Source organism: Dermochelys coriacea, chromosome 9 (genome assembly GCF_009764565.3).
Source record: "Dermochelys coriacea isolate rDerCor1 chromosome 9, rDerCor1.pri.v4, whole genome shotgun sequence".
Taxonomy (NCBI): domain Eukaryota; kingdom Metazoa; phylum Chordata; order Testudines; family Dermochelyidae; genus Dermochelys; species Dermochelys coriacea.
Window position 1 is genome coordinate 99,636,605 of NC_050076.1, and position 23,081 is coordinate 99,659,685.

The window sequence follows — 23,081 nt, forward strand, 5'->3', positions numbered from 1 at the left end:
AGCAGAGCTGAAATGCTTATCTGGTGTTAAGAGATGTTCAGCTTGTTATACTGATTTGGTAGCTGAAAAGACTGTTATAGATGGTGTAAATGTGCATTGATCTGGCCCCAGGTCCATAACACACACTTTTTTCACAATTATAGTTAAAAGATGCAATCACTAGATGTGCTCCAGAAACTGTTAATTTATGTAGTAATCCTAGTGCAAATAAAGTAGTTTCACTCTCAGTCCATTGTTACTAGAGTGCAAGCAGCTGTAACTTCAGATACACTTGCGAACTAAACTATATGCATGTTGGCCAGCACATAAACCTCAAGCTTTCTGTGCTTTGTTTCTTATTGCATTTGATCCTTTCTAACTGCATTTGTATTGATTAACACTGGAAAATCCCGATTACCAGTCCAGTGCTAAAACTCACTTCTGCCATCTTTCATCTTTTTCATTAGTGTCTTATGGAACCTGTTCTTCATTTAAATCAATGCCAGTCATTTAATGCTTAAGGTAAAAGATCAAACACACTTCTCCTGAGTTTTTAGCTCTGTGCAGTGGAAAACTATATCCCCTGAGTTTTGTGCTCTCTTCTCTTTTCTCCCCCACCTCCTCTTATTTAACCACTATGGAAAATGCTACTCTGGCAAGTACTGTACACACAGATCTTACCTACCTCCCCACAAAAAGATATTGGTGCATGGGGGAAGTACGCAAGGGGCTGAAGGGCACAGAACCCCCCACCCCAGCCAATGGACCTGACACAAGGCAACTCCTCCACAACTGCTCTTCCAGTCACAAGAACAGGCTTCCTCAGTAGAGCAGGAGCCACCATCACTTGTGTCAAGGTTCCTCCCCCACTCTGAACTCTAGGGTACAGATGTGGGGACCTACATGAAAGACCCCCTAAGCTTATTCTTACCAGCTTAGGTTAAAAGCTGCCACCACCAAAGTGTTACACACAGAACAGGGGAAGCACCCACTTGGAAACGTCTCCCCCACCCAAAATATTCCCCCAAGCACAACACCGCCTTTCCTGGGGAAGGCTTGATAAAAATCCTCACCAATTTGCATATGTGAACACAGACCCAAACCCTTGGATCTTAAGAACAATGAAAAAGCAATCAGGTTCTTAAAAGAGAATTTTAATTAAAGAAAAAGTAAAAGAAAAACCTCTATAAAATCAGGAAGGGAAATACCTTACAGAGCAGTCAGATTCAAAACATAGAGAATCCCTCTAGGCAAAACCTTAAGTTACAAAAAGACACAAAAACAGGAATATACATCCCATTCAGCACAACTTATTTTATCAGCCATTTAAACAAAACGGACTCTAACGCATATCTAACTAGATTGCTTACTAACTCTTTACAGGAGTTCTGACCTGCATTCCTGCTCTGGTCCCGGCAAAAGCATCACACAGACAGAGAGGACCCTTTGTTTTCTCCCCCCCCCCCAGCTTTGAAAGTATCTTGTCTCCTCATTGGTCATTTTGGTCAGGTGCCAGCGAGGTTATCTTTAGCTTCTTAACCCTTTACAGGTGAAAGGGTTTTTCCTCTGGCCAGGAGAGATTTAAAGGTGTTTACCCTTCCCTTTATATTTAGGACAACTTGGTTTGTAGCCATTTTGTGTGTAATCATGACCCCACTGGCTATGTTCCCAACCCCCAACCCTGTTCTGATTGATAGGGAGCTGGTTTGGAGCCCTCCTCTGCTCCATTCAAAGTTGCTTAGTCCCCGTCCCCCTATGCCCCAGGGCAATATGGTGCCCAGCTGTGATGGTTTACTGAGCTGGAGGCCTTCGAGGCCCATATGAAGCTAGGTTGAGTTCACACTGTATGAATGACATACAGGATGAGTCTGCCTGTACCATGGAGACTTTGAACCTAGGAAGCTGAGGTTTGTTCTTCTCTCATTAATGCACGTGGTGCTTCCAGCCTAGTGTGAAATTAGTGCTTTTAAAAAGAGAAATAAATCAGGTGTCAACAAGCTCACTCCTTTAGCGCAAAGTCTGCAAATCTCAGGTTGTATTTCCAAGAGAGAGAAATGCAGTTCTTCTTCAAGTGATTGTTCATGTCCATTCCAAGCAGGTGTGTGCGCGCCGCATGCACACTAGCCGGAAGATTTTTCCCCAAGCAGCCTCCGTAGGGTTGGGCTGGGCGCCCCCTGGGATGGCGCCTTCATAGCGCCCAATATCAGGCTTCACTCACCCCCCCATCCCTTCAGTTCCTTCTTACCGCCCATGACGGCTAGCTGGAACTTTGCTTGCTCTTGCAGCAAGCACCTTAGCAGTGTCTTTGTTCTTAGTGTAAATAGTTTTTCTCTATAGTTGTACTTATCACATAGTTAGCAGTGTTTGGTAGATAGTTTCCCCTCCGGGGGTATGCCCGGGTCTCCGGGTTTAAACTCTGAGTGTCCTGTGGCAAGTTTATGCCCAAGAGTGATCCTCACTCGTCCTGCCTGCGGTGCCTTGGTGAGACTCACCAAAAGGACAAGTGCTGCATTTGCAAGGGTTTCCGCCCAAGAACCCTTAAGGACAGAGAGCAGAGACTGAAACTCCTGCTCATGGAGGTGGCTCTGAGACCGCAATCCGACCCGGGACCCAACGACCCGACACCAAGCACGTCCTCTTTGGTGCGCAGTGCTCCAGCGCCAACGGTGAGCGAAATGGGCCAGACTAAGGACTCAAAAGCCCACTGGCACCGCCACTTTTCGGGACATAGGGCGTCGGCATCAGTTTGGCACTGTTCTCCATCTCTGGTGCCAGTAAAGAAAAAGAGGCCGGCAAGGAACCGATCACCCCCCCGAAGCCTAAGGGGCCGTTGCCATCCGCAAGTGGCTCGGCACAGACCGCGTCCACCTCACTTCCACCCAGGGTCTCGTCGAGTCCAAACCCTCCTCAGTCCCCGGACCATCTGGACATACAACCACCGTCAATGCCAGAGGCATTTGAGTTGGCAACGGACCTGATGCGCCTCCTGGTGCCATCCTCCCCTCAAAGGAGGGTCAAGTCTCTGGCAACCGCACAGCCCTGTTTCACTCCAGGGGCAAGCCAACCATGATGGCTCGTCGGTCTCCATCTCCGGCACCGCCCGCACAGATGCAGGAAGCGTGCCGCTCCCCGGAGTCGAGTCGTTGTTCGCTGTCAACCCAGGGGACTTCTCCTCCGTGGTCGTCTTATTCGGAGACCTTGGAGTCAGAGGTAGACTCGGCTTGATCTAGCAGATCACACAGCAGACAATCCCAGTCCCGGCGCAGTCACCAACCATACCCGGCACCGTGGCCACAGCAGTGGCAACCACCTGCTCCATGGCCCTTCTGGATACCCTGGGCCTACCATCAGAGCCAGGGTCAAGTCCATGGTCCGCACTCCAGAATGGTGTCTGTGTCCTCTGCATTGTTTGTGCCACGGTCAGCGCCAGCACCGCCGATGACGGCACTGCCCTTGACCGGAGTGGCCCGACTCACATGGTTTTGGCACTGATGCCTCAGCCAGCCCCAACACCGGCTCCCCAACTGACAGCACCAGTGGAAGCCTCAGCTCTGTCCCTACCGACCTTGATGGTCTTGGTCCCACCGGTTTTACCTGTCCCGGTACTAGCGGGGACTTCGACAGATCCAGCTTTGAAGGACAACCGGGTTCTTCAACAGCTTTTGAGGCGGGCCGCCCAAAGCCTGGGGATTCAGGCAGAGGAGGTAGAAGAGGACTTAGACCCGATCATGGCTCCCTCCGGCCCATCCAGGGTTGCATTGGCATTTATCAAGTCAATAACTGAAACATATAAGAACTTGTGGCAAACCCCTGCTTCTCTGGCACCTACAGCCAAGAAATCTGAGCGCTGCTACTTTGTTCCCTCTAAAGGGTATGAATACCTTTATACCCACCCTCCTCTGGACTCTTTGGTGGTCGACACAACCAATCAGAGAGAACGTCAGGGGTTTCAAGGCTCCACCCCTAAAACAGGGATGCCAAGAAACTGAACCTGTTTGGCTGGAAGGTCTACTCCACAGCAGGTATACAGCAAACAGGTATACAGGCCATAGTAAGCCGCTACAGACATAACACCTGCTCGTCTGTGGCAAAATTTACAGAGCTTCTGCCCCAGGAAGCTCTGGGGGAGTTCTCTGTGCTCGTGGAGGAGGAGAAGTTGGTCTCCCGAGCATCTTTACAAGCGGCCCTGGCCGCAGCAGATGTGGCCTCTCACACTTTGGCCACAGGGGTGGTTATGAGGAGAGGCTCCTGGCTACAGGTCTCTGGTCTTCCCCAAGAGGTCCAACAGACCATTCAAGATCTTCCCTTCGAAGGTGTAGCTCTCTTCTCTGAGAAGATGGATAAGAGACTTCAGAGCTTGAAGGACTCGAGGGCTACCCTTCATTCGCTGGGGCTTCATACACCTGCTACCCAGTGCAGACAGTTTAGGCCTCAACCTGCTCCTTGTCCTTATCAACCCCAGAACCGCCAGGACACTCTGTGTAGGCGAAACAGGAGCACTCGGCGGAGGCAATGTCCTCCCTCTGGGCAAAACTCGGGCTAGCCTAGGGCCCCATAGGGCTCTAGACCACCCTTTTGAGGGTCCGGTCAAGGACGACTTGCCAGTTCAACCTTTGGATCCTTCCCATCTTTCTTTCTCGTCCTGTCTATCCCCTTCCTACCGTGCCTGGTCTTGTATTACTTCAGACAATTGGGTGCTCCGCACAGTATAGAGGGATATTCCATCCAATTCTGTACCCTCCCGCCCCCCCCAACTCCCTTCCCCATCCCTCTTCAGGGTCCCTCTCATGAGCAACTTCTGTTGACTTCAAGAGGTGCAGTCCCTCTTCTTGGTAGGGGCAGTGAAGGAGGTTCCTCAGGAGTTAAGGGGCAAAGGTTTTTACTCCTGGTACTTCCTAATACCGAAGGCCAATGTGGGCCTCAGACCCACACTGGACCTGCGACAACTCGACAAGTAAGTAAAGAAACTCAAGTTTCGCATTGTCTCGCTAACCTCCATTATCCCCTCACTGGAACCAGAAGACTGGTACGCCACCCTCCACTTAAAGGACATGTATTTTCATATCACCATAGTCCCACATCACAGATGCTACCTCAGATTCGTGGTGAACACAGGCCACTACCAGTTTGCTGTCCTCCTGTTCGGACTGTCGACTGCCCCGTGAGTATTCACAGAATGCATTGCAGTTGTTGCGGCGTTCCTGCGCAAGCGCCAGATACAGGTTTTTCCATACCTCGATGACTGGCTGATCGAGGGCCCAGGTGGAGGCTCAGGTAGAGTTTATAACGAGGACCTTCCTCGACTTAGGTCTCCTCCTGAACGAGGAGAAATCCACTCTGTCCCCGGTGCAGAGGATAGAGTTCATAGGCGCGATCCTGGACTCTACTCAAGCCAGAGCGTTCCTCCCGGAGGCCAGGTTTCGCTCACTTCAGGACATCATACAAGGCCTCAGACAGTTCCCCACGACGTTGGCAAGAAACTGTCTAAAGCTGCTGGGACACATGGCCTCCTGCACATGCGTAGTGCAGCATGCCAGGCTCAGGCTGCACCCACTCCAGTCTTGGCTGGCGTTGGTGCACCGACCAGCCCGAGATGCGTTGGACAGGGTCGTAACCCTGCCCCGCCTGGTACTGGACTCCCTCCTATGGTGGCTCAACCCTCAAATGGTTTGCGCAGGGGTGCCTTTTGCCAGCCCTCAGCCCTCGCTCACCTTGGTGTCAGACACCTCGGATCTGGGTTGGGGGGCTCACCTAGGGGACCACAAGACCCAAGGCCTCTGGTCTCCGGTGGACCTCGCTCTTCACATCAATATCACAGAGCTGAGGGCAGTGCGTCTGGCCTGCTACGCTTTCAAAACACACATAACAGGCAGATTGTTTCAGTCCTCAAGGACAACACCTCGGCGATGTTTTATATCAACAAACGGGGTGCACGCTCCTCTCCCCTGTGCCGAGAAACCCTTGTGCTTTGGGATTTCTGCATAGAGCACTCAATCCACCTGCAGGCCTCATACCTCCCAGGGGTGCGAAACACACTGGCGGACAGCCTCAGCCGGACCTTCAATGGCCACGAGTGGTCCCTTCGGCCAGACGTGGTGAGCTCAATCTTCCGGTTCTGGGGCTCTCCCCAGATAGACCTGTTCACCACTTTGGGCAACAAGAAATGTCAGACATTCTGTTCTCTCGGGAACCACGGTGTGGGGTCCATCGGGACACCTTCCTCCTCTCATGGGAGGACTGCCTGCTGTATACTTCCCACCCATCCCCCTAGTCCACTGGGTGCTTCTCAAGATCCGCAGAGACCGGGCTCGAGTCATACTAATAGCACTAGCGTGGCTGCGTCAGCACTGGTTCACCTTGCTCCTGAAAATGTCCATAGCGGACCCTCTCAATTTACCGCTGGATCCTGACCTGATCACACAGGACCAGGGCTGACTCCGGCACCCGAATCTGGAGTCACTCCACCTTACGGCCTGGATGCTCCATGGCTAAGTGCCACAGAGCTCTCTTGTTCAGACCAGGTCAGACAAGTCCTCCTGGGTAGTAGAAAGCCCTCCACCAGGGCTACTTACCTGGCTAAGTGGAAAAGGTTCTCCATCTGGGCGGAGCAACGTAGTCAGCTGCTACTCCTCGCCCCCATACCATTTATACTGAACTACCCCCTTCACCTAAAGCACCAGAACTTGTCCCGGTCATCGATAAGGGTCCACTTGGCCACTTTCTCTGCCTTCCACCCAGGTTCAGATGGTCTCTCGGTCTTTGCAAACCCTATGGTCAGTAGTTTTCTCAAGGGTTTGGACAGGCTCTTCCCACACATGCGTCAGCCTGTCCCTGCCTGGGACCTCAATTTAGTCCTCTCCAGGCTTACAGGCCCGCCATTTGAACCTCTTGCCACCTGCTCCCTGCTATAGCTCTCATTCAAGGTTGCGTTCCTCATGGCAATTACTTCGGGCCGATGGGTCTCGGTGCTCAGGGCCCTCACGTCTGAGCCCTCTTACACAGTTTTTCATAAGGATAAGGTTCAGCTTTGGCCTCATCCGGCTTTTCTCCCAAAGGTTGTCTCCCATTTTAACGTGACCCAAGACATCTTCCTCCCAGTGTTTTATCCCAAGCCACACTTCTCTGATAGGGAGCGCAGGCTGCACTCGCTGGACATGCATAGGGCCTTAGCCTTCTACATAGAGAGAACTAAGTCGTTCTGGAAGTCCGTCCAACTCTTCGTAGCTGTGGCAGACAGAATGAAGAGCCTTCCAGTATCATCTCAATGCATATCATCATGGATAACGTCCTGCATTAGGGAGTGCCATACCCTGGCAAAGGCGCCCGCTCAACAGATAACCGCTCACTCTACCTGGGCCCAGGCCTCCTCTGTGGTGTTTCTGGCACAAGTCCCTATTCAGGAAGTCTGCAGGGCAGCCACGTGGTCCTCGATACATACATTTACATCACACTATGCAATTACACAACAGTCCAGGGACAATGTGGCTTTTGGGAGAGCCGTGCTCTTTTCTGTGGATAACTCTGACCTCACCTCCTGAGCTCTAGCTTGTGAATCACCTGCTTGGAATGGACATGAACATCACTCGAAGAAAAAACGGTTACTCACTTTCTCGTAACTGTTCTTCGAGATGTGGTGTTCATGTCCATTCCAATACCCACCTTCCTACCCCCCTATCAGAATGCTCAGCAAGAAGGAACTTAGTGTTGGGGGATTGGCAGGGCCCGATATTGGGTGCCATGAAGGCGCCACCCCAGGGAGTGCCCAGGCTGACCCTAAGGACGCTGCTAGGGGAAAAATCTTCCGGCTGGCATGCACGTGGCACGCGCACATACCTGCTTGGAATGAACATGAACAACACATCTCGAAGAATAACAGCTACAAAAAAGTGAGTAACTGTTTTTTTTTATTAATGGAGTATAATCAATACAGCAAATAGTGCTAAAAAGTATCCAATATTGTTTCAATTCAAAACTAATTTCATTTCAACCATGTTAACAAGCTTTTGTGTTTGCATGCTGGGAACATTTGATTCCTCTAGCTCAACCAACACAAATACTCGCCCTCCAAAGTCAGTGTTTAGTTTGAACATGCACCAGAAGCAAATTCTGTATTTGGAAAATCTGCAATTTGCAGTTCACATTCTGGCATGCACCATGCACGCTTTCCTACATGGGTAGGTTTCTGCAGAAGTCAGTGGGGCTTTATGAAAGGATCCTTCCACCTGGAACAGCTTGTCAGATCAGTGCCTCTGGTAGTTAGTTACATAAGCCATGTGGTATTGTTTCTGTTGGGATGATTTATCTAATTAGTCACCCTGGCACAAAATGCCAATATCAAGTTGTGTATGCAGTTTTACTAGTCAGTTTGATCTCCAGACAAAGATTATTTACTGAAAAAGTGTGTGAATAATTCCAAACTATCCACAAATTCCAGGAAGTTTGTTTCTAGACAATCCACATACCGGATAAAAAAGCAAAATTCATTGAGTTCATTGTGAATTATTCTAGTAATTAAAATGTGTATTTGAGATCAAAACTGTCATCAAAATGACAGAACTTCAAAGCAGGACTCAAAACTATTTCTGTTTTTTAAAAAAAATTCACTTTAAGATGAACAAGTGAATATGACATGTATTGTTAATAGTAATAATAATAATAATAATAATAATAGTTACTGTTCCTGTTGTTCGGATACCCAAAACGTACAGCTCACTTTTTTTTTTAAATATTACGTTGACCCTTCATATTAAATTTTTTGGAATCTTACCTTCTGTTATGGTAATGTTTTTAAGACCCATAATATTATTTGGAAGTTCTTCCAGTAATTTACATGGTCTCATATTTGGTCTTCCCCAATAAGCTTTCCCACTCTTAATATTTATCATGCTAAAAAATAAAAGCAGTATGCATTACTTTAATTGAAAGAAACAGATTTTATTCAGTGATGTTCACTGCACTTGTAAATACAGTGGCTACAAACATTTAATAACTTATTTTTGGAAGCAGATTAATTCAAGGGCCACATTTTTCCTCAATGTCCAGTTCTCCAATCGTGGACATCAACTGAAACTCCAATACAATTTGAGGTATCTAGTACCAGAGACCTTCTGCCATTGTAGGGTACAGAGCCATTTGTGGGGATGGCACAATACACTACAAAGTATCTACTACTCCTTAATGCTGGAACAGTGTACTAGCTATGGTGCCAGCCTGCACTTGCAATAGATGGAAGCACATGTAGATTGTGGGCCCTTTTCCTAAAGATCATGCCTCTTCTAGCCCTGGTGTGCATCCAATTACAAGACTGGTACAATTACTCATTATAAAGCTTTTATGAGCTAAAAGGGAGTCTTCACTGGCTTCCAGCCTAATTAGGACCCATTAAAAATCTGGATATTTTCTCGCTGGAACAAAGCTATAATGTTTGCCTCTTCTGTTGTCTTGATATAAGAAAGTTCTGCCTAAATTCTCGTTTGCCTTCTGTTTCCTCTGAGACTTTTTTCTCAGGGCAGGTGCTGGGTTAAAAACATAAGAATGGCCATACTGGGTCAGACCAAAGGTCCATCTAGCCCAGTATCCTGTCTTCCGACAGTGGCCAATGCCAGGTGCCCCTGAAGGAATGAACAGAACAGGTAATCAAGTGATCTCGGTTGCCCATTCCCAGCTTCTGGCAAACAGAGGCACCATTCCTGTTTAATAGCCATTAATGGAGCTATCCTCCATGAATTTATCTAGTTCAGGGTGTGTGTGTGTGTGTGTGTGTGTGTGTGTGTGTGTGTGTGTTTTAACCCTGTTAGTCTTTGCCTTCACAACATCCTCTGTCAGAGAGTTCCACAGGTTGACTGTGCATTGTGTAAAGAAATATTTCCTTTTGTTTGTGTTTTTTTTAAACCTGCTGCTTATTAATTTCATTTCGTGACCCCTAGTTCTTGTGTTTGAGAGAGTAAATAACACTTCCTTATTTACTTCCCCTTTCAATGTGCCCTCTGCCATGTGGAGGGTGAAGTTACCACAGGAATCAATAATAGGGTTACTTTGCTCATTACTTTTCCCTTACCTGACCCATAATTTTTTACCAAAGTAGGTGGCTGTTCATTACCTAATCAATGCCTTTTCCACAAGGACTGCTTTCCCTGTACCTCCTCTTGTGTATTAGTCTTGTTTATGAATGGTGTCAAATGTGTGTTTTTTAAATACAGTACATTATGTTCCTTGCTTATCTCGTGCCTACTTCTGTATTTTTTTTAAAGGTTGACAGGGAGTATATCCAAGTCAATAAAACATATCAAATAAATGTGGGCCTGTTCCAGTACCCATGGACATCAGTAGAGACCCATGGTCTGTCACTGGCTTCAATGGCTTTGGATCAGGTCTCTGGGAATCAAATATTTTCTGCTTTAAACTCATCTACAGATAAGTTTGGCAATCATCCTAAAAACTGTGACCTAGAACAACATGTATGCAGGAGGTGATTTATAAAGAGGGCAGTTATAGCTGCCAATGAGTGAATTCGTTTATTTTTATAAGCTTTCTTAAGATACATGGTGTAATAGCCGGCAAAGAGGCACAGGTAAATTTATCACAAAGAATCAGTGTCTTGCTCAAGGTCACCCAGATAGTAACAGTCAGGGATCCTGGTTCCCAGTGCTGTGCTATCACCGTTTCTCTTTTCTTAAAAAAAAAACAAAAAACCACTACATTAGATATGGTCATTCAGTCACTATACAGCAAGAGTTAAGCACATCATGGAGAACTCAAATGAAATCCACAAACCAGGATTTTTAGTATTGAATCATGTTGTGGTTCAACTTCCAGTTCTTTCCACCTCTAAACAGTGTATTTTCATGAGATGCAAAATGGAATTGGGGAGAGGAGGAACCTTCTCTTGGTGAGGCTAAGGGCTTTGCCTTCTGTGGTGTGTTTTGGGACTTGATTTTTTGCATCAGCACTAGCTCCAGCAATCAGGAGCCTTGTTTCTAGCAAAGGATCTGAGCTGCCATGCTTGGAGCCATACCACATATGAACTTTTCCTGCATTTCAGAAATGTCCAGACCCAGGATTCTAGTTTAGATCTGTCTCCACTTGTCCAGAAGTAGAGTGCACAGTAAAATATAACAGGCCAAATGCAGACACAGGGTAAGCAGGTGACTTAAGTGATGTTGAAGCCACGTATACCTCATTTTCTGTAAGTAACCATTGGAACAGATTACTAAGGGCTGTGAGTGATAAATTTTCCATCCCCTGGAGTCTTTACATCAAGCCTGAATATCTTTGAGAGAAATCTTCTAGTTAAGCTGTAAGTTATTGGTCTTGATGCAAGAATCATTAGGTAAAATTCTATGGCCTATTCCATGCATGACGTCAAGTTTGATCATAAGTCGCTTCTGTCCTTGGAATCTGACTCTATACCAACTTTGAGTTTGGGCCAGTCTTCGTGAAACTCTTGTTTTTTTAAGTCTGGCGACAAATATTAGAACTTAATATATAAAACATTACCAGTTGCACTGACAATCACATCTTCAGGTTCCACAGATACAGACAAGGGCCCCGCTTCGTACTTCGCACTTCGCCTGCAACTGTTGTTTTATCATAATAACCAAGCATTCTTGTGACTGAGTGGATGTGGCTTTTATGATGGCTTTGAAGGCATAGCTACAAATAGAACACACAAACAATGATACATTTGTACCATCAGGCTATCCTGTAACAATCATTAACACTCAACATTATATTGAATTGCATAATTTCATTGCCTTCTGTGTTTACAATGCTACAGTAATGACCAGATACTGATACTATTACTTTATGCTGAGTAGTACCTTACCATTGAAACAAGGGCCTGATTCTGGAGTGAGGTACTCCTTATGGCATGAGAATCTGGCCCCAAATTTCAGTTTCCTGTGAAACTGTGAGCATGAGTCTCTAACTTTATCATACACTCTTCTTTGCTACATCCCAACCAGGCAATGTTTTGAGCAGTAGTTCAGAATATGGAATAAGCTACCCATGTAATTACTCTAAAGTCTAACTGTAAGCAGAATCCATAGAATCTTACATTATCAGCCTTCAGAGTGGGGCATTCCCCGTGGCATTGAAATGATTTGTATGGGGGGGGGGGGTGCCAAAAGCCATTAAACAAAACTGTAAAGCCTGGATATGATGTGTGCTGCCAGGGTATGCTGCTTCACCCCACCATTCCCAATTTCCATGGCACCTAGAGCCAGACCAGAATTTAGCTCTGAGGCTGGGCATAGGACCAGCCCTCAAAGTACTGCCCAGAATTCTCTGCCTCCAAGCAGCACATGTAGCTGGTTCCATCGCTTCCTTTAGAGTGTTGATTTCCAAGTTTTTCTCCTCAAAACAGCTAAACTCAATAAATAAATCAATTCCATTCTTGTGGCTTTCTGAGGATAGTTTACAGGACAGCACCTCTCCTTCCCTCACCCCGCAGAAAGGGCAGACAGAGCGGCTGCAGGACCCAGCTCCCAGTAGGTGTGTGGAAGAGGTCCATGCTGAGAGAATCAAATTGCCCATACTGAAACCTGGCTACTGGGTGGTGAGTGGGTGGGATCTGTGCTGAGACAGTTGAACAGATCCTTCACTGAGACCAGGCCAGTGACAGTACCCACCACTCCATCTCCATGGTTTGCAGAACAAGCAGGAAAATTTTGCAGGAGCTTCCTGAATCTCCAGGAAAGACAGGGGTGGGATCTTGTAGCAACCTGGAAGAAGCAATTCCTGCTCCGAGCCAGCACACTGGAGAGGTCTATGCAAAGATGGCTGAGAAAGCTGCAAACCAACCTTCTCTCTCACAAGCTCTCTTACTTGCACGGCCTCAGCTGCCACAAAGGGTGCTAGCTCTTGTGACCTCTTTCTCCCAATGAGCCATTTAGCTGCAGTGGCTCTGGGTCACCGACTTGTGCGCTTGGTCCCCACTCAGCCCTGACCTTACAGCAGGGACCATGGGCTGAAGTGTTTCAGATTCTTTTCCACTTCCAGTGTCTGGGTCCCACAAGAGGTCAAGAATTAGCTACTCTTTTCCTGAAGACTATCCTTTCAGTCTCCTGCTAATGTGCTCTCCCCCTCAGAGGGCCTCTCTCCCCCTCAGAGGGCCTCTCTCCCTTTCCCTCAGGGGTTGGCCCAGGGGCTGGCGAAGGGTATTGCTCACTGCCTCATCTTAAAGGGGCAACATAAAGTCTTAACCTCTCCTGAGAGCATCTCTCCTCCTAATCCTCTACAGAGAAGGAGAAATTTCTGAAGCTGGAGGTTTGAGTGAGGTATCTCAGGCCCTCAACTAAGCTTTCCAGAATTAAGTACAGATGGGATGTGACATCACAGGTGCTCATGTTTTTAGAAAGTTAAACACCAGAGTAACCATCTTCCATTCCCCCCAAAAAACCCACAAACCAAAGAGTTTTTGTGTGTGTGTTTCCCTCAAAAGTTCAAGAGTTGTATAATTCTTCCTCCACTGGTTTGTGTATGTTTCAAATGGAGTGAGCATTCCGCAGCAAGACCTACTTATCTCTAAGCCTTTGTTACTCTGCCAAAGTTAAGCCTCCTGTGGCCTCTTTAGCAGAGGGCCTAGTGATACCATGTGAGGGAGTATTGCCACCAAACACGCTGAGCGGAGAAAAAGAGCATTACTCAGACCAAACCTGGCTAGTACAGCCTCGGCTGGGAGAGTATTGCTTGTAGTCTCTTCTTGTGCAGGCCCAGTCATGTACAAAGCATGGTACAGCATTGAAACATCTCTTGAGCAATCACTCCTTGTTTTTTCTACACAGGGAGCAGAACTATTCTCAGTATGTCAGGGGATTCTTTGGGGTGTGTCTTAAGGATGGTTTCTTGTATAGGTTCCACTGTAGAGTATGTTAAGTATCCTCATCATTCTGAAATGCCTTGCTCTACTTTGTTACAAAAGTAATATCATTTTAAGGAACTTAATCCCCTATAATTAGTAAGTACCTTGATCATCCTATTATTGAATCAGCACCAATATACTGTGTAAAAGTGAAGGAGGGAATTGATTTCATTATGTGCTTAAATCTAAATTCTACCAACACAATTTGTAAACACATATCCTACCTTTGTGAATTATGCTTTTCCTCCATCTTCAGTTCACAAAATACAAAACAAAACAAGAATAAGATTAGAATAACGCAACTGGCTTTAATGTAACTATAAAGGTTTTCAATGAAAGTGAACAGTAGCTACTAACACACTCAATGCTTTAAATGTCCATATTTGACTATTCATGTAGAGTACAAGTTTGCATTTTGCAGTAGTTTTAATGGTGCATTATATTAAGATTACAATAAAAATAAGGATGGCAGCTAGTTGCTGCTGATGTGAGGATGCAAACAGGGACAGAAGACTGGCTCAGCTATGGATCGGAGTCAGAGTAGGAATGGCACCTTGCAACCAGCCAGAAAAAGAGAAGAGGAAATGGGGCTTTTGAAAAAACAACACACTGTGGATAAAGGCCCATGCCTGCTCCAACTAGAACTGTTACTGTTTAGAGTCCTGGTCACAAGTCACATGGTTTTGTTTGCGTGCACACACCACCACAGCCGTGTCCTCAGGTCAAGCCCTCCCACTCTGCCTGCTCCTCTTGGCACCAGTGCATTCTGGGAAAATCTGAGCAGCCATCCGATAGGACTTCAGCAGAGGGAAGACATGCTGGATAGCAGCACCAACAACTCATGGGCCAATGCACTCTGGGACGTCTTACTGCAAAGATAGGTGGAAGGACTGGACCCCAGTGTGGGTAGGAGTCCTATCAATGCAGCAGTTTGTTGAACCAGATGCAAGAGGACAGTGCTGTGCCAGCCTAAGCCTCTGCTGGAGCAAAATACTGTTGTTGCCATGGTTACTAATAATAGAATAACAATGTGTGAGGTGCAGTCACATGCTGTGTTTAGAGTCAAATATCACTAACAAGTTCCAAACTCAGCTTGCTTGTCTCACTTCTAACTCCCTCCATGGGCACTTGAACCCTTGGCCTTGATATGAAAATCAGGCAGGGATACCAAGAGTGTAAAATCACACTGCAGTCTGCAGGGCTTTCCCCAGGAGGCTAGCAGGTATTTTGAAATTCATTTCTGAGTTAATTTGTGGGGAGAAATCCATCTTACTCTCTATGAACTGTCAGCCTAGCTGGCTGAGCAAAATGGTTGGAGCTGATCTTTAGAGGTTCTACCATCCCTAGGTAGAGTAGTCACACTACATTTTAATGGCAGGTTTCAGAGCAGCAGCCGTGTTAGTCTGTATCCGCAAAAAGAACAGGAGGACTTGTGGCACCTTAGAGACTAACACATTTATTTGAGCATAAGCTTTCGTGAGCTACAGCTCACTTCATCAGGTGCATCCGATAAAGTGAGCTGTAGCTCACGAAAGCTTATGCTCAAATAAATGTGTTAGTCTCTAAGGTGCCACAAGTCCTCCTTTTCTTCTTACTACATTTTAATGTACAGTGTCTGTGTTTCTACCTTTCAGAATGCAACTAAAATATTGTATAAGCAAAAGGTAAGAGGAAAAATGATTTCTTGATAATCCTAGGAGAAGAACTCAACACAGGTAGAGTTTGTGTCTTATAATACATACATCGGTTCTCCTCTGGACACTTCCTCCTGGAGAATTATTCCTGTATCTAAAAAAGAGCAGAATAAGTGTTTTCTTAGCATATAGATTAGATACAGATATATAAAAAAATCTCCTAAAGAAGTTGTCCCATAGCTGATAATGAGCCTGACCTTGGGCCACTGAAGTCAGTGGGAACTTCACCATTGACTTCCTTGGCACAAAATCAGCCCCATTCTATTCAGGAATATTTCATACTGTAACAAATCTGTGGTCTGCCATGAATATTCACTGATGTCACCACACTGCTCCCAGTTGCCTCTCAGACTTCAGGGTTACATCAGCAATAGACTTCACGTGGTCCTGCCCTTACAACTGGAGTTGTTAAGAACCTATTAATAGCATAGGGCCCATGGCATGATTCAGAAATTGCACACTTGAGCCACCTACTTACAATAATGTCCTCCCAAGTCCCAAACCAATTTTAAATCCTGTAACCTGTACAGTGGTTCATTCTAGCCATGTCACTTTTCCTATCAGTGTCTTGCTTTTTAGGGCTAATTAGCTCAGGAGGAAAGACGACTAAGGGTACAGTATAAGCTGCCAGTACCATGTTTCTCATCCTATAGTCTAGAAGCCCTTCGCTCCCACTTTAAAAAATTTTAACCCGTAATTCCTAAGAGCCATTTAACTAATGCATCTTGCATATGGTTACAGCAGCTCCAGTAGTTGTCATTTTTAATCCCCCTTTCCCTGTCTTTATTTCACAGTTTCTATTTTTCCCCTTAAGATTTTCAGAATCTGACATGCTTCATGTAAACCGTGCAATGTCTTATTTTATTGTTGCCATCCACAACTTCATCATTCAAGTGATGAGTTAGGAGAAAGTAGAAAGTCAAAATGTGCATAATGGTAAAACTGTATCTCAAAGTCTGTACAAGTGACACTTCCATCAATCTAGCAAATGCTAAACAACCCCACTTCTCTCACCTGCCTACAGATTAAACATAAACATACATGGGTTTGGCTCTAAAGATCAATGTGGGAGTTTGATGCAGAAATATTATGTTTTTAATAGAGTTTTGAGCCTGTCAATACCTCAAAGGTTTCAGAGTAGCAGCCGTGTTAGTCTGTATTCGCAAAAAGAAAAGGAGGACTTGTGGCACCTTAGAGACTAACATTTATTAGAGCATAAGCTTTCGTGAGCTACAGCTCAAATGCATCCGATGAAGTGAGCTGTAGCTCATGAAAGCTTATGCTCTAATAAATTTGTTAGTCTCTAAGGTGCCACAAGTACTCCTTTTCTTTTTGCGAATACCTCAAAGGTATTTGGTGCCTAACTTCCATTTATTTCAATGGGAGTTAGGCCTATATATCTTTCATGATCTGGCCTCAAATACTGCAGTGATGAGCCCTATAAGTACCTAGTTAGACACATTAGATTTGGCCTATGGTGGGTGATCTGAGACCTCATACTCTGGTTCTGAATTTTCATAGGTCAAAATCCTGACCAATCTCACTTACATCCATACAACCCCAGATGCAATGAACACTTTCTCCATCTTAAATCAGAACTTGTTCCTGTGACTCCAGTTGCATGGATGCAAATGAGTTCACAATTTGGCTCAAAATGTTCTTTCTGCCTGCCTTGTGCAGGACACAGGTGAAATATGTCCAAAATACAAAGTTTGGAGTCTCCTAAAGGTCACGGTTGGATCTGGGGTTTTGGTTTGTCCCATTATGCAGAAAGGTCATTTGTGAAATGTCAGTAGGTCTTGATTACAAACTCTCCCAAAGTTTAGGTTAGGTTGTGGAGTAAATAAACACACTATGGTAAAGTACTTACGTGCCTGCAGTTTTTACATAATAATTTGTCACAACACATTCACCTTCAGAAAATCTGGCATTAAACTGTAAAAGAAACAAGTTTCTCATTAAAAAGAAAAGGAGGACTTGTGGCACCTTAGAGACTAACAAATTTATTTGAGCATAAGCTTTCGTGAGCTACAGCTCACTTCATCAGTCAATATTTTAACTAGAGGTGCTTGTAAATTCATAGTTCCAATGTTTTTGAAAAATGGGTAAAAATTTTTGCAAAAATGTTAGCAAAAATGTCAAAATTCATCCTGTTTTTGACCCACTCTAATTCTAACCTCTGAACATTCCTCAGAGAGAGGTCAGATATAGCTTGATCAGTCAGTCCTCCTCCTCAAAGGAAACCTGCACAATGCTTTCAAAAGATGAGCCTGGGAGCTTAAATTCGTAACTTTGCCAGACACTACAAATCATGGACTGAACAGAAACACTAGGTTTATGTCTTATTACAATAATGTGTGACCTACTAACCCCCTCTTTTTGTCCTATGACTGCAGAAGTGTTGACAGGCCACTCTACCTTGAATGGTCCCTTACAGTATTTACTTATGTTAAATAATCTGCTCTACCTTCCATTTAGTAGTGATGCTAGGACTACCTTTCCCAGACCTGAAGAAGAGCTCTAGATAGGTCAAAAGCTTGTCCCTCTCACTACCAGAAGTTGGTCCAATTAAAGATATTACCTCTCCCACTGTGTTTCTTTATGAAAAGTCTGTCAGATAACATGGTTATGAAACTCCATAATGTTGTTTCTTTTGTTAACTGAACAATTCTCTGTGCTTTGCTCTGGGAGTTCATATTGTTCTTTCAGATGCTTGTCTCCTGATACTTATCCACAATTTAATGGGGGGGAATCTACTTACCCAATTCTTAGCAAAGTTGTTTGCATCATCATAATCAGGAGTACTCTGAGTTTTGTAGAAGACAGAAAAGTTCATTTTGATGTCACAGAAGGTAACTGTAGTAATGGGAAATAAGGAGAGCTGTATTTTGTAGTTGGCATAAAAATATGTTAGTATCTTCATCTCCTCACATCTGTGTCTGTCTGTCAACTGTTGGGCACTCCTGCAGTCAACAGGAGTTGGGTACCTAACTCCCCCTATGACTCAGAGCCTGATCCTGCAATGAGCTCTGAGTGGTCAGTCTCCTGTGGGTACATAGATCCCCATTGAATTTCATAGAATCATAGACTTTAAGGTCAGAATGGACCATTATGATCATCTAGTCTGACCCGCACAACGCAGGCTACGGAATCTCACCCACCAACTCCTTCACTGAGGCTGTGCAGGGGTATTCCCAGAAACCGCTCATTGTAGGATCTGGGCCTTTAACTATAAGCTCTTTGAAGCAGAGCTTGTAATTTTACTCCATGTTTGTACTGCATTTGCCACACTTGATCCCTAAGAGGAGCCCCTGGCTATTACTGAAATACAAATAATAAATGGTAATATATGTAATCTGGTCTATACACCTTGACAGAGAAGGGTGGCTCGTTCCATGAGGTAACCTGCAAGTACACTGAGAGAATCTACTTCAATACAGAAATAAAACCCCCTCTGACCGCCCACCCCTAAGTTGTCACCTACATCCCAAGGTGGAACTGATGCAGAGGATCATCAACCTACAACCCATACTCCATGGGATCCACATCCTGAAAGAAATCTTTCCTAAACCCCCACTTCTGACCTTCAAACACACATCCTCCCCCCAAACCTTTCCAAGCTCATTATTAGAAGCAAACTCCCCACAAACTAGGACACACCAACTCAAAGCAACACCAGACCCTGCCAGAACAATAGCTGCAAAACCTGTAGACATAATTCCAATGCTATGATGATCAACAGCCCACTCACAACACCTTTTAAGATCTATGGGTGCTACACATGCCTAGCAAAGCACGTGGTGTACAACAGAATCTCTGAGTTATAAACACCTCAGAAATGGAGGGTGTTCATAACTCTGAAAGGTTTAACTCTGAACTAAATGTTATGGTTGTTCTTTCAAAAGTTTACAGCTGAACACTGACTTAATACAACTTTTTAAACTTCACTACACAGAAGAAAAATGCTATTTTTAACAATGTTAATTTAAATGAAACAAGCACAAAGTTTCCTTACCTTGTCAAACCTTTAAAAAAAAAAAAAAAACTTTCCCCTTTTTTTTAGTAGTTTGCGTTTAACACAGTAGTGTACTGTATTTGGTTTTGGGGTTTTTGTCTGGCTGCTGCTGCCTGCTTGTATACTTCCAGTTCCAAATGAGGTTGTGGTCCGTTCATACCTCGGGTGTTCGTAACTCTGAGGTTCTAACTTCTACTGTATCTCATCCAGCACACTAAATGCCCCAATAACTGTCTTGTTTCAGCCACATAATCACTATCCTCTTGAACGAACTCATGGAGGAAAAAATAAGACAAACACTGTAACCTGTGGGTGAACACCTTTTACAAAATGACTCATAGACATTGAGACCAGAAGGGACCATCACTATCTACATTGCAGGCCACAGAGTCTCACCCACCCACTCCTGTAATATACCCCCTAACCTCTGGTTGAGTTACCGAAGTCCTCAAATCATGATTTAAAGACTTCATGTTACAGAGAATCCACCATGTACACCAAACCTGCAAGTGACCTATGCAGCAGAGGACATTGAACCCCCCCCCCGAGTCTCCACCAATCTGACCTGAGGAAAAATCCCTTCCCAATCCCAAATATGGCAATCCATTAGACCCTGAGCATGCGGCAAGACCCACGGGAAAGAATTCTCTGCAGTAACTCAGCCATCCCCATCTAGTGTTTGATCTGCTGGTCCTCATCCTCAAAGGAAATCTGCACAACACCTTCAAAAGACAAGCAGGGGAGCTTACATTCATAACTCTGCTAGACACTTAAAATCATGGACCGAATAGATACTAGATTGGTGTAATAAACCATAAATCTATAACCAATTTACCCTTTTTTTTACCCACAGCTTTTTTCCCCCCTTTCTCCCCTATGACTAGAGAGGTGTTAACAGGCCTCTTCACATTGAATGGTCCCTTGAAATATGTGTGTACATATGCTAAACAATCTGTTCCACCTTGAATTTAGCTGTGACACCCATGGCCTCACCAGGTCAGCTAACTTGGGCTCATGGGGTTCAAGTAGCGGGGCTAAAAAGTGCTGTGTAGACATTCAGGCTCACGCTGGAGCCCAAGATCTGAGACCTTCAACCCTGGCAGGGTCCCACACAGCTCAGGAATCAGCCCAAGCCCAAATGTCTACACAACAGTTTTTTAGCCCTGGAGCCCAAGTCCCATGAGCCTGAGTCAGCTGACAGGACCAGCCATGGGTTTTTTAATCCCTGTGTAGATATGCCTTCTGAGTACCTTTTCCTGGCCTAAAAGAGCTCTGTGTAGTTTGAAAGCTTGTCTCTCTGACTAACAGAAGTTGGTTCAATAAAAGATTATTACCTCACTTAGCTTCTCTCTCTAATAAAAAATAATAGTACTTTTCATTTAGATTTACATTGTAGAGAAGATGCACAATAAGAGACATAAAAAAGCCTTCACAGATGATAGATTGCTCTGCTTTTGTGACCATTGGAAGATACGCAATTTACCTTTTCACTTCTATATATTTGATCTTAAAGGCACAATCTAGCTCTTAGATATATAGCAGCTGTGAGGGAGCTGCTTAAATTGCTTTTCTAAGAAAAACAGTTAATCTCAACAAATTAGGCATACTATATGTAATCAAAATGTATAGATGTATTTGGCTGGGATTAACAGCCAGATAATCATATGGAGACAACTGCAGCTGTATTTGTTTAGCCAGCAATGAACTGCAGCTGGAAGCATCACTGCTACCTGAGTTAAACAGGTAGCTAGGCAGCTAACGACTAACAAACCCAAACATTCATGACTTGCTAATTTGTGCCCACAATGAATCTGCAGGGACAACAATATGAGAGCCTGTAAAAAAGAGAAACTCATCAAACAGGTTGTCATGTTTCCATTAATTTTAAGAAAGATATTGTATACTATGGATTAAATGTGATGCTCTTAGCTGGCTAAACAGTGTCTAAGAACTATCAGAGTTCTCATCTCATTTCCTTGCTACTAGGGCTGGATCATTAGAAGGGGTGTTTCTCTTCATGGTTTAATGTAGAAGCTTAGACTAAATCTGACATTCTGTATAGTCCACTACTCTCTACCCACAGAAAATTATGCAAATTCCATACTTTTTTATCTGATTTGACTGTAGTGGACAGATCAGGTGTAGATACAGATGTGGACTCGGAGGGTTGGATGTGGTTTTGGTATCTGTAGATAAGGTTGTCACTGTTGATCTGGAAACAGACAAAATACTATCAGGTTTAGTGGTAGATGTAGTTACAATAGATTGTGATGTAGCCTCACCAGGTTTGGAGGTAGGAACAGTCTCTTTAGTTTTGGGTGAAGCCATGGTCCCAGCAGATATCAATTGGTGGGTAGTCCCAGGCACAGTAACTGAGGTACTGGGCGTTGATGTTATGGAAGAGAATGTGGGTGAAGCCGTGGTCCCAGCAGATATCAATGGATGCGTAGTCCCGGGCACGGTAACTGAGGTACTGGGCGTTGATGTTATGGAAGAAGATGTGAGTTTATGTGTGGTCCCATCAGGGTTAACAGTTGATGTGGTCTCGGGTGCTTGAGATGTTGCAGCAGTAGTAGAGGATTCAGCTCTTGTCATCTCTGTTGGCTCAGGGACAGGTATGGTTGTATAATGTACAGTAGTATATCCAGGAACATTTATGGTCATATCTTCAGTTGTTGCATCTCCAGTGGAAGCTATGAAAGCAAAACATTTTGAAATACATCTTAATCCAAATATAATAACCTTCAAATACAGACACATTTTGGCTGCTAACAGGAGTCCTCCATTTTAGGTTTGATCTTGTGAGGTGCAGGGCATCTTCAACCCCAGCTGAAATCAACTCCTGGAGCTGACCAGCACCTTGCAGGATCAGCCCATTTATACTAACACATCTTGTTAGGGAAAAATAACTTGGAGAAAATCAACTCATGTCATTACAGGTGAATAATTAACACCTAGGAATTACTTTTTAAGGACAACATGAATTGAAGATTTCAGGGTAACTTTTCACATATACTAATATGTTGTAACCAAACACAGATTGCATAACATACATGTAATGGTGCTATGGAATATCAGACTAATTTGCTTAAGTTTTCTATCATAAGTTGTGTCCTCCTTGCTCTTCTGGGGCCTGGTTCAGTACTGTGCTGATCCAGCTCTATGCTTGGGGCACAAGCTAGCTCACGAAAGCTTATGCTCAAATAAGTTTGGTAGTCTCTAAGGCGCCACAAGTACTCCTTTTCTTTTTTGCGAATACAGACTAACACGGCTGCTACTCTGAAACCAGTTCTATGCTTGTGTCACTCCATTGATTTAAATAGAATGAGACTGGCATAAAATTAGAGTAATCCAATGCTGAGCCAGACTTCTGACCTCAGAAGACAGAGCGACCAATGGAGAGCTACACTGACTTACATCAGCTGAGGATTTGGCACTGTGTGTTAAACAGGGTCTCTCTTTCTGCTGAGCTTGTGTAATATTTATTGATATTAGATATATGGCCCAACTTACCACTGTTTCACTCTAATTT

General features: G+C 44.7%; 2 protein-coding genes and 1 long non-coding RNA gene across 3 annotated transcripts in view; 2 read left to right on the plus strand and 1 right to left on the minus strand.

Annotated features, from left to right (window-relative positions):
• MAP7D3 (MAP7 domain containing 3) overlaps window positions 1-23,081 on the plus strand; it is a 253,954-nt gene that overhangs the window by 73,439 nt on the left and 157,434 nt on the right. The window lies entirely within an intron of this gene.
• The window catches only part of LOC122455712 (cell wall protein DAN4-like), a 91,157-nt gene continuing 87,649 nt past the window's right edge, over window positions 19,574-23,081 (minus strand). Inside the window, exons 5-6 of the mRNA XM_043492121.1 lie at window positions 21,654-22,242; window positions 19,574-19,821 (exon numbers count right to left, since the gene is read on the minus strand). Of these exons, the coding sequence (XP_043348056.1) occupies window positions 19,764-19,821; window positions 21,654-22,242 (647 nt within the window). The 3' untranslated portion in view covers window positions 19,574-19,763. The remainder of the gene's footprint in view (window positions 19,822-21,653; window positions 22,243-23,081) is intronic.
• The window catches only part of LOC122455714, a 42,219-nt gene continuing 39,654 nt past the window's right edge, over window positions 20,517-23,081 (plus strand). The window contains exon 1 of the long non-coding RNA XR_006274144.1: window positions 20,517-21,412. This is a non-coding gene — a long non-coding RNA (uncharacterized LOC122455714). The remainder of the gene's footprint in view (window positions 21,413-23,081) is intronic.